The 12,446-nt window shown below is 41.0% G+C and overlaps 1 protein-coding gene across 6 annotated transcripts in view; it reads left to right on the forward strand.

The window, feature by feature from the left end:
• The window catches only part of csmd3b (CUB and Sushi multiple domains 3b), a 326,110-nt gene that overhangs the window by 193,904 nt on the left and 119,760 nt on the right, over positions 1-12,446 (forward strand). For 4 of the 6 annotated variants that reach the window (XM_061814643.1, XM_061814652.1, XM_061814660.1 and 1 more), the window contains exon 7: positions 1,116-1,323. In XM_061814643.1, the coding sequence (XP_061670627.1) occupies positions 1,116-1,323 (208 nt within the window). The remainder of the gene's footprint in view (positions 1-1,115; positions 1,324-12,446) is intronic. The other 2 variants (XM_061814676.1, XM_061814686.1) reach the window with 2 other exon arrangements.

The following is a 12,446-nucleotide window of genomic DNA, read 5'->3' on the forward strand; positions in this document are numbered from 1 at the left end:
GTTTTTCTGACATCATTTAGCATTGTGTTAGTTTAGGTTGCTGCACATCCACTATCCATTTGACACGAGCTAAGACTGGATCCCAACATTTTTTATTTGCCGTTTCTTTCATCCCGCATCTTGTTTTGTTTTTTACGATCTGCTCCTGTGATCCCCGCGTCTATTCCTGGCTCCTTCTGTCTTGTACTTCCCGTCTGCTGTGCCGGTGTGTGCGTTTAATGTGTTTATTGTGTTTATTTTTTTTTTCTTTGGGGGAGGGGTGCATTGCCACTCTCCACCCTGAAGGCGGCGCCCCCTGCAGCCGCCCAGAGGGTGTCACGCCTTTCTGTTGACGCACTGATCTGCAATTATAGCTTCGTCCTTTCTGCCAGGAAATGACAAAAATTGCACTTGCCCGTGTCTTCCTTCTGTAGGAGTGTGTTGCCTTCCTAATTTGACTCCTTTGTGTGTATATCTATAAATTATAAAGGTATAATTTATATTCACAGTTGACTGTTTTCTGCATTGCATCTTTTTCCACTGGGGCACCAATTAAACCAACCGACAACAACTGACACCCCAGTGGAGCAAAAAGGTCCAATGTCATCCAGTATCCCCTCCTTCCCCACCCTGTCCTCTGTATAAATTATATGTTTATAATTTATGCCGTGTGCTCAGCGCCAATCCATGTGTCTTTATCTGTTACACAGCAAATCAGTCAATAGTCGCAATCCTTGCGGTTAGCCAATTGAGGGGAGAGAGAGTCAAATGTCATTGCGTGACAAGCACAGGAACTGGACCCTAACACCCGCTCAACCCCACACCAAATACTTTGAATTAGCAAGATTGATAACGCGACTTTTTTTTGGATGAAATGATTATTAACATCAATTGGCGATCCCATTTCTAACATCAAAGCCATAAAATGTGTTGAAAAGACAGCGCGTATTGGGAGAGAGAAGGTGGGGTGTCGGGCTCGCTTGCCTGTTTGGTGTAGTGGAAATTTGTTTCCCATTCCATTCTTCCCCGAATTGATCCACCCATCTAAAAAAAGAAAGAAAAGTCTGCCCTTCAGTCCCTCCTCCTCCTCTCCCTAACCCAGGTTTTTCTATTTGTCACTCTGATTTGATTGACAGCTGAGGACACATGTGGGGGCACTGTGCGGGGCGGCAGTGGGGTGGTGACCAGTCCCGGTTACCCTGGCAACTATGGTAACCAGGCCGACTGTACTTGGATCCTATTGGCCGAACCTGGAGACACCATCTCTGTCGTCTTTACAGACTTCCACACCGAGGAGAAGTATGACTACCTCGAGGTGGAGGGATCTGAGCCCCCGACCATCTGGTAAGTGGAGCTTACCGTTATTGTCAGACACGTTTTGTTTTCATGTTTGGAGAACCAGCAGTGAGATGGTGGACACAATTGTCAAATCCAATCCACACATACGTCAATGTGACAATTTAAAGCCGAGCTCGCCGTAAAGGCCGATTGCCACCATGTTCGAAGTACATGACAGATGGGTGACACTAAATTGCTAAACCCTTGCTTTCATCATTGCATGTTGGCACAGCACGGAGGTGACGTTTGATGAATCACCCTAAAAACCAAACTAATAACTTTTGAGAGTTTCTGATCTCATTAGAAAATGCAAACATACTGTCTGTGATCTGTATTGGATTACTTGATTCAAACATCTGTACTGTAGACCAAATATAGCATTAACATCTCCTGACACCCTTCTTGCAGCCACTTACCACTTTTTAGCCTTAAAAGAGACTCAATCCTGTGCTCCGACGCAATCCTTTCCCCAGAGACTGTGAGTCACGCCAACTATGTGTCAAAGTCCACACCGATCTTGCGGAATGGACTACGGCGAAGACCCAAAATCCCCCGTCGCATTTATTTTGCAAATATGAACTTTTCAACCCAATTCCACACGGGGGCTCAGTTGAGATGTAAGAGCTTTTGTGTAGGGAGTAAACTAAAAAAACGTCTCCCGGGAGACATCAGGAAAGCAACACATTTTGTCCACTCTTTAGCCTGAAATGTGTTCACTGATATCTTTTTGAAAACAATGATCTAAATTGTGTAAACATAACATTCATGTGCACAAACCTATTTTTAGGTCACCAAAACCATGGCTCGAATGACCGGTTTCCCAAAAGTAATAGTTTTTGTGGCAGTGACAGAATCTGAATACCAACATACAACCATTATGTCTATATTTCAGAGAATCATATTACTTGGGCAGTAATTGATGACATCTGGTAATAATTTGTGTTCATCATTACATTGACTTCATATTCAGGTTTGAGCCATGCTTTCCTGAAGTTTTGTATTTCAGCTACAAATCTCCTGAGGCTTCTGAACCGTCACGGTTAGAGTTTACAGCACCACCTGTCAAAACCATCCGATTTGTACCACTGATGTGCACAGAGACACAAACAAACATGGTATTTACAAAAAAGGGGATGCATTTAAGCCACACCGTGCACCTGCACGTGAATGCTAATACAGCATGTCCCTAAAAGCTATTTTCACGCCATTATGTCCCCCAGCCCCCGGATCAATTACACAATAATAGCCCACGCGGTGATTAGATCCGCATTGGTTGTAGCAATGGCTAATCGATACCTTAATTTGCCAAAAATCGATGGGAAGTTAGGGGCTATGAAATATTATGAGTGAACCCTTTGACAACACACAAAGGAATTCCCTATTTGTTGCATTGGCTGACTGCTACCTGTGGTCAGATGATAATGGATTTGTCTTTAGACTTGAAGGAGCATGCACTTCATTGCCCAAGGTTAAATATGTAATCCCGATTCGAGTAATTGAAAACAATTTCATGTTTTTAGTTGAGATGCCGCTCATGTTAAGTACACGTGGGAAATTAGCCGCAGTATTAGTAGGAAGGGCTTGCGTTTTGTGAACCTCATGTATGCGTGTAAGCAGATGTCGCCATCAAGTAATGAATCTGTCATGTGACTGCCATTGATACACACACCAATTAGTTGATGTTTTGTCCTTTGTGTCCCCCATTAAAAGTGCTGAGGCCTCATCTTTACGAATCAGCTCGTTCCACTCTGCTGTCCATCACCCATCTTGGCTTTTATAAACCATTCATGGCCAGGGTGGCAATTTTTTGCCTTGTTGAGATAAAAATCTCCTGACAGGCCACAATCAAGGAAAGAACACTTCTTTCTTGTTTATGGTTAAGTTATATGATAACTTTACTAATTTATAATCTCGTCCCAAAAATGGGACGGTGCCCACGAGAGGGTGCTCGGGTATTCTTAGTAGATCATCCCAAAAACCAGAATCAGAATCACATTAAAAGAGGTAAATATTTTGATATACTGAAGGAGATAATGCGTGAAAATCATGACGTCCCAAAAAATGGGACGCTGATTTAAAAAAAAAAAAAATGCCTTGCAAGATAATCTCACTTTGCAACATGAAATTAGGTAGCCATGTCTTTTAAAAGTAGGACCGACCACATAAAATTCTTAAGAACCTATGACCAAAAATATGCAGCGAGTCTGACACTTTGGCGTGAAGCAGCCATCTTGAGGTCATTTGGACCACATATTTATGTCATTATGGATTATTTATATTGTGAACACAGTGACCAAGTTTGTTCCCTTTTTGGTCTTATATCGCTGCAGGATTCAAACATGGGAGCTTTTCTTTATTGTACTCATCATATACTTTTCCTGTAACTGGGTCACTTTGCCGCTAAACTCCTTGTTTACCGATTTGTACTGGCAAATTGCACGGGAAGAAGAAGGCAGAAGCTAAAATGCTTTTTTTTTTTTTTTCCTGCCAGCAATTAACAGGCAGCGCTAATGGCCGCCACCGCTAATACCGTGACCGGCTGCGACTGTTAGGTGTTTATCAGACAACGGCAGTCTTTTGCACACACAAACGGCCTATTTACGTCCACGCACTTGATCTGTCAGCTCCCTCTCATTCTTGTCTAATCAGTATGCAGAGAGGGGTTACTCATGCCTCTGAGAGGAGTATATCAATATGAGCTAAGTGCCTGTAATCCTAGCCTAACATAACACACACACACACACACACGCACACACGCAAATAAAAATGTTGCATTTTGTTTTCACAATCAGTTGCCCTTGAAAATGTGTTCTATCTCTTATCTGCCAGAAAGTAGTCCGCTGTTTAGTGATCTTTGTGCAAGTCTACTTGACAGCCCATCACCTTGCATGTGATGCTGTCTTGGCACATCAGGATTTGATCGTTTTTTTTTTTTCCTCCTCATGATTTGTTATTTGGATCCCTAGAAATCAGCAGTGACACATTGTAGCTAAAGCCCGAGTCGTTTTAGTGACGTGTCAGACACGCAGGTGTCGGATTGACAACGGGTGACGGAAGATGTGCGACATACTGTGTGGTTGCTCCAAATCTGCCTGATTTGCAAGTTGTACTATTCACTGTTATGAAACCATATTAACTGTACAAGGAGTGGTTTTCCGTATTACTCACTTAACTACAATATAAGTGTAAAGAGAAGTCAATTACAATATAATAATCCTAACGTGAGTAAAAGCTAAAAACTCTTCGCTGTTTCACTTGAGTGAATTCCTTATTAGAAATTAATCAAAGTAAAAGCCTTGGAATTCACCTAGATCAGTGATTTCCAACCTTTATAGAGCCGAGGCACATATTTTACAATTGAAAAATCCCACGGCACACTAACAAAAGTAAATGTTACCAAAACTGTATGCATTAATTACTGTATGTACCTCCTGCCATCTAATAGAAGATGATATTTTTGTTCTGTTTGTCATTGTGCCTCATTGGCATAAATAGATGAATAAAGATACATTATTTCTTGGAATAAAAACGTTTTTTTTTTAGCAATTACATAAAATTGGATAACTTCTCACAGCACACCTGAAGGGCGCTCACGGGACACACTGTGTTGGAATCACTGACCTGGATGTTGGGAAAAAATGTAAAATGGAGAGTTGGTCCTTCCTCGTACAGCAACGATAAAGCCCGTTACCAAAACAATATTTGGGGTCAAGAAGTGGCCAAGTCTTTCACCAGCCTTAAATCCTTATGGAACATGTGATTTTTACCTGCTAAATAGAAGAAAAGAACCTGAATAGACTTTCAGTGGAAGCCTGTAAAAGCATGATAGATTTCGTGACGCTAATGATAATGTGCACTTTTACCAAAGTCGATCACATCTACAACTAGTAAACGGCTCGGGAGAAAGCTTTATTTCCAACCAAACACGACATATTTTGGTGAGCAAAAGTCTTGAAACATGAACATGACTTGGGAACAATTTTAGATTTGAGTTTAGCCTCCTAGTTGGTGATGGAACAAACATCAACACTGGAAAAGCTGTCTGTGGCTGGGGAAAAAACTGAGAAAAGAGATTCTTTACCGAGCAGAAATACAATGACAAAAAAAAGGTTAATCAGGGGTCAGAAAGTGACAGGTTTTAGACAAGACAATCTCCAAACGTTAAGCCTTTAATTGCTAAACACCAACAACAAACAAAATCAGAAAGAGGATGCAGTAAAAGCTTGCAAAGTGCAAAAAAAATGCTGACAATAATAATGTTCCACTTTCTGGGTGTTTGCAGTTGCAATTGCAGTTGTACCTAATGTGTTGGTCTGTGTGTGCAAAATGACCTCTGAACTGGCATAGACATTACTTTGTGTTCTCCTCACACCCCCAGAAAGGAACTCGTGCAAAACACATCAGTCAATCTGGGAGTCACTTGGGAATCCATTACTGGACTATTGGCCAAATGACTGTAAACAGGCTCAGACCGAGACCCTTTCCCCCAGCAGGTCCGGGGCTCCCAACGACCTTAACATTTACCGAACCCACCTCCTGTTTTGAAGGGAGGGCAAACGGGGAGTCCAATATGCAGTAATGCGAGAGGTGATGCATCACCAAGAAAGAGGCGCAAGCAGAGAGGCAGGAGAGCAGGCTGCAGAATCGGATCCCTTGGGAACCAGCTTGGAACGAAAGGACACACGAGCCGGCGAGAAACTCGTCAAACACGGAACGCGAGAATACCGCAATTAGATTACATGCGTGTAAGCAATTAAACTCTAATCCGCCACAATGCGACTTGAATGTATCTTCTGTACAGGATTAGCACGTGTGAAATTAAGCACAGAAAGGCTGCCAACGTGACCCATATTCTACTATGTCTAGTGTCTTTTGGGTTCAGCTATTAATCTGCCAAGCGGTGTAAACATGAAGCATGCGTTCGAAGGCATGCCATGTTGCCCATTGGCTAACGCACATCAATACTTTGCTATGCGGAATTGCATTGAGATGGTGCATTAATTGAACTGGCCTCTGATATTCCTTTGAAAACGCTCAAAGTGTTGTAAAAAAAAAAAAGTGGAAAGATTCAAATTCAGGTATATAATTCGATTAGAGTATGCTAATTTGACTGAAGTGTGGATGTTAAAAAAATGTTGCAATCAAAACACATTGAGAAGGGAAGTTAAACAAAATAGGTCACAATTTGTTTTTGACAAGCATCTCATTAAAAGAATTGTTACCCAATATACAGTAATATAGGAATTCAAAAATTTGTTCAGTGTCAGATTTTGGTTGGAGAAACAGTTCTGATTGTAAGATGGAGATACACTGAACCTAGCTTGATAATGAATAATTGACACTACCATAACAATGATTAGAAATATTAATTAAAATAAAAAATATATATATACAGAGAGAGAGAGAGAGAGAGAGAGAGGCATACATATATATTCAGAGTGGGGCCTCTTGGTGGCACCCGCCATGCATTTTCCCTGCTGGATTTTTAATGCACCACATACATTCACACATCTTTTGGGGAACTGGTTGTGATAACAGTTGTGGGTCATCATTGCCCCGTGAATGTCTCACCTCACCCCACCAGTCTCCCCCAGTTCTAATGCACAACACCACACACATTTACAGTAAGGGGAGAATGATTGCTAGTCGGGGACATAGTAAGCACGATTATAAGGGTGGGCAGTTTTTCTTGGCTCTGGACTGAGTTTTCATCAGGTAACACTACCTTTTTAAGAGAAAATATTATTCGAGACTACAACCAGTAAACCACACGTCTGTCAATAGTCCATCTTGGAATAGACGTCACTGTAAGACTTATTAATAATTGGCACTATAATTATACATGGTCAACAGCCTCAAGCAACATTTAATTAAAATGCTATAAAAAAAAACTATATTAATTAAAATGAACTGGTCTGACCAGAAAGCAGCTTGGCAATATGTCTAAAAAGAGTTGAAATTGCTAGACTGTCTCTGCAAGTATTTGAATATTACATTAACTGGGCATGTACTTGGACGCTTTGTTTTAGTGTCATGCCAAAGACGTTTTTAATTTATCTTTTCCATCCTTTAGGAACTGTCTCAGTGGAGTAATTATAGCATTGAGAAAATAATTTGAAAATAAAGCTGTTTTCTTGAGCACCACTGCCAAAAAAAATGACAAACATTACTTCTACCATTACTTTTCACTCGTTATTTTAGCACAATATCAAATAAGTCCAGGAATTATCTATATACATTGATGGGACACTATCTTGTCATGTTATGTCGTGAGGTTATAGCACAATGCTTGTTAGCATGTTAGCATTTTAGCAATCATACACTGATAGAGTACAAACATAAAATCCACAAACTTTTTTTTTTCTACCCAAAAGTTAGGGCTTTAAAATATATTAGATTAGGGCCAGTTGTCAAACACTTTTAAATCTTCCATTGCACTATTTTTCTGCGCAGATTACTTTCTTGCTATTTGTTAACATCCCAACTGTTTTGCCAACCATCTTTCAAAATGTTACTCTTTTTAATCAGATCCTATTCGAAATAATTAGAGCAAGTCCAATATTTTGTCGCTCGGTTCTGTGTGAATTGCACAGGTCGACGCATTGTACACTGTCAATTTTGCGCAAACTCAGCAGGAAACAGGCCACACACCGATAGGTGTTTTATCTCCATAACACATGCGTTGATACTTACTCAGCTTGTTCCATTTTATGTCCGCGTCGTCCAGTTTGATACACACCTGTGTGCAGTAATGTTTTATGTTATTGTCGTGTTTCATAGGAGGAGAGACGGCAGGGGGAGGCAGATTTAGATGAGATAAGGGAGGTCGGGGTGTGTAAGAAGGGGTCCCGTTGTGAGTTCTGATTACCCTCTGCCCACTTGAGATTGATAGCGAGTGACACACACACGCATACAGACACAAACACACGCACACACCAGTCTTATGTCTCTGAAAACTGATTGATGACAGTTCCACCCAGACTACATCCCGCACAGTGGGATACTTCCATTGTGTGTGTGTGTCTCTGTGTGTAGGTGTGTATGTAGCAGTTCCCACCTGTCTTAATTAGCCTCGGCTATTAAGACAGATTGCCTGATTAAACAGCATTCCCCCCACTGTCTAATGAGCGCTTGCACAGTGCAAACACACGTGTTACATGTGTTCCATCGTAGTTTGGCCAAGTGGTGTTTCTGTAGTCTGGTCCATTGGTTCATTCATTGGTTGTCAGCCAATCACAGGGCACGTATAAATAAACAAGCATCAGCCAGTCCTTATTCAACTTAGGTTCAGCTACATCTTCTCCACCTAAGCTTTACATTTATTTCTTCTAAACATATTACGTATGAATATTTGATTCTTTTTTTTATTGGCATATCATCCTCTGTCTTATACAGATAGATTAGTTTTGGTTAGCCTGGCTACGGTAACTTGGGTTCCCTAAATATTAGCTTCAACTATCTTAGCTTCAGTCAGCTCAGTTTAAATTAGCTGAGCTTCATATCTCTTTACTTAAATTAGCTTTGCTGTTCTGTGGTTTAGCTTAGTTTCATGCAGCTTCAGTTTCCGTTGTAGTAGTTTTTCAGCTTTGATGTATGTTCCAGTTCAGTTCTCGTCTCAACAAGCGTTGCTTAACAGTTTGTAGTAGGTTGTTTTCATATTTTATTAATATATTTGAAGTCCTAGTATCGAAGTGCGTCAAGTCCAAATGTAGTCCCCCCCCCCTGCTCTCGGAGACATCACCGAGCACTTCTTCTGTGATGCCCCCAAAGTGCTTTAATAGCCTTTGCTGTACCGAGGGAGAGCGTGTCTTCAACGCAAGCCATGAGCGCTGATTAATGATTTAATAATGCGTTTGTCCTCATGGCGGAAATGAAGAATCGACTTAGGGGGTGCTCTTGTTTGGTTTTAGAGCTGTGCTGTGTGTGACGTTTTTAGACTGTTCTCATGAGGATTTAGAGAGAATTTCACACAATAAAATAGAAGTGGTCGATGGAAAGAAAAAAAAATCCGTATTAGCCTGCATGCATAGGTTCACAATAGCTAGCGTCATTGATTTAACTTGACTTTAATCACCAAGCTTCAGGTTTCTTATCCTCCCGTTTGCCAAGCTTCATTCATCTTAATTTACGTTTGGCTAATTTTACAATTAATTTAATTGCAGTTATCTTTGGTTTTGTATGGAAACTTCATTTGGATAGCTTTGATTCAGGTTGGAATTTTGTCTTTACTTGGCTTTAGTTACTATGGCTTCAGTTAGCTTTGTTCAGTGACCAAGACCATGTTTATCTTGGTTTTGGTTAGTCTCGCTTTAGTTAGATTAGTTAGATTGACTTTATTTAGCTGTATTGCGCCTTCCAGTTCAGGGTGTAGTCTGCCTTTCAGCCAAAGTCGGCTGGGATAGGCCCTGGGACTCCTGCGACCCTTGTGAGGATAACCGGCTTATAAAATGGAATAATGGATTGGTTAATTTGGCATGTCTTGGCTGTGTCATAATTTACCAAGGCTTCAAGTTAGGTCACTTCAATTAACTTTGTCAAATTACTGTTTAGTTTCTATCATCTTAATTTTCGTTATCTTAGGGTGGCACAGTGGGCATCTGGTTAGCACATCTGCCTCACAGTTCTGAGGACAAAGGTTCAAATCGGCTTTGTGTGAGTTTGTATGTTTTGACTCCCCGTGAGTGCGTGGGATTTCTTTGGGTACTCAGGTTTCTTCCTACACTGCATCCCAAAAACATGCAGTGCAGGTTAAATAAAGGCTCTAAATGGCATGTAGGTGTGAATATTAATGTGAATAAATGTTTCGCTGTGCCATATGATTGGCTGGTATCCAGTTCAGAGTTTAACCCATCTCTCGCCCAATGATAGCTGGGAAGGTGCCAGTATCCCCGTGAGTAAGCGGTGTAGAAGATGGATGGATAGTTAGCCTGGTTTCACGTAGTATTGCTTTGTTTCCCTTTGTTTTGGTTAAATTGACTTTTGTTGCAGGTATATTATCCTCAAGTTAGCCAGACCATTTATTTTCACTTCAGCTACTTGCTCAATAGAGCGTCAGTTAATTTTTGGTGTCTTAAATATATTTCAGTGTATTTTAGTTATCTTAGCTTCAGGTAGCATGGAGTGGGTTTCCTTGGCTTCCTTTATCTCAAATAGAGTCAGTGCCAGCTACCATAGCTTCAGTTATTTTCACTTGTGTTTGGTTAATTTTAGAGATTCGGAAAGCATTGCAAGTGTGTTTTGAAGATTTGGTACCGTTTAAATTTGACAATTTTAGCTTCAGTTGCATGTTCAGCCAGGATGCAGGTAGAGGAAAGTGAAGGCATGCACTGGAAAGGGGAGGAATGAAGATCAGCCAAAGTAAAACAAAATGTATGCGCATGAATGAGAGTGGTGGAGGATAAGAATGAGGATCCAGGGAGAAGGAATAGCGAAGGTGGACAAGTTCAAATATTTGGGGTCAACAATCCAGAGCAATGGTAAATGTGGTAAGGAAGTGAAGAAACTGGACCAAGGATGTTGAAACAGGTGGCAGAAGGTGTTCGGTGTGTTATGTGATAGAACAGCCTCTGCTGGGATGAAGGGCAACGTTTATCAAACAGTGGTGAGGCCGGCCATGATGTACGGAATAGAGACGGTGGCACTGAAGAAACAAAAGGAAGCAAAACTGGAGGTGGTGGATGTGAAAATATTGTCTCTCGGAGTAAGCAGGTTGGATAGGGTTAGCTCGTCAGAGGGACGGCCAAGGTTAGATGTTTTGGAGACAAAGTTAGAGGGCGCTGACTTCGATGGTTTGGACACATTCGGAAGAGAAAGAGTGAGTATATTGTTCGAAGGGTGATGAGGATGGAGCTGCCAGGCAAAGAGAAGGTTGATGGATGTTGTGAGGGAAGACAAGATGGCAGTTGGTGTTGGAGAGGAGGATGCAGGAGATAGGCGCGCATGGAAAAAGATGACAGGCTGTGGCGACCCCTGACAGGACAAACTGAAAGGAAAAGAATTAGTTTAATTTGATGCAGTTTTTTTTTTTCCAGCTTCCACTAGCTGAGCTTGATTACTGTGAGGTACATTTAGCTTAGTTTCAGGTATTCTTTTTTCAATTAGTTTGGCTTCAGTCGACTTACTTCAACTCACTTTTAACTCCGGCGAGCTTTAGTTTTGGGCCCCAGCACATGCCATCGCTGTGTCCTGAGGAAGGCACTTCGTTAACCCACATTGCTTATGAATGAATGTGGTTGGATGTCTGGCGGTGGTCAGCGAGGTGGTCCGTGCAGAGTGGCAGCCACGCTTTTGTCAGACTGCCTGAGGGGCAGCTGTGCCTACACAAGTAGCTTCCCACCACCCGGGCGTGACTGAAGAGTGATTGAATGATGCATGAAATTGTAAAGTGTCTTTTTGTGTTGAGAAAAGTGCTCTATAAGTATAATATATATTTTTATTTTAGTTTTCTGACATACAGTCCTCGAGAGCTGTATGTTGCCTTTACTCATCAGCCAGTGTCCTTTCTGGAAGTCTTTGCACTAGCTTCTCGCCAACTCATTTTGCAGCCTGATTATACTGTTATACTGCAACTTTTTACTCATTACACACAGACAGTGATTCACCCCTGCTATAGATTTATGACTGAATTCTTCTTTTAATATTAGAAAGGCTTAAACATGCACACAACATGACTTTTAATGATGCGCTGTGGGTAATGATGCTGTCGCGAAAGTGAAGCGACGGCGTCTAATTTTGAATATGGAGTACATTTGTTGGCAAACTGTCACAATTATTACTCAGAAATGTGCAACAGGCAGCAGTTTTAATCCATCACAAGCGCTCACAAGTCTCCTGGGAGTCTTACTTTGTCTGTTTTTTATGATAAATTCATAGCTGTAATGTTTTACAGCCGGTGTGTGCCTTTCAAAAAAAGGAAAAGAAAAAAGACAAACATAAAACTAACGCAAACTAATGCACTATTGGTTCAAATCCTAATCAGTCATTTAGCGACAAAAAGCATACATTTGACTTAATAACACTGTGATGTAATTTCATTTTATTCACGTATATATTTTATATTCATTTTATTCCTATCAAATAATTTGGAGTTTTTCGTTCATGTTTGCCTTTGTATTCATGTATATTGGAAC

The sequence above is a fragment of the Syngnathoides biaculeatus genome, chromosome 1 (genome assembly GCF_019802595.1).
Source record: "Syngnathoides biaculeatus isolate LvHL_M chromosome 1, ASM1980259v1, whole genome shotgun sequence".
NCBI lineage: Eukaryota > Metazoa > Chordata > Actinopteri > Syngnathiformes > Syngnathidae > Syngnathoides > Syngnathoides biaculeatus.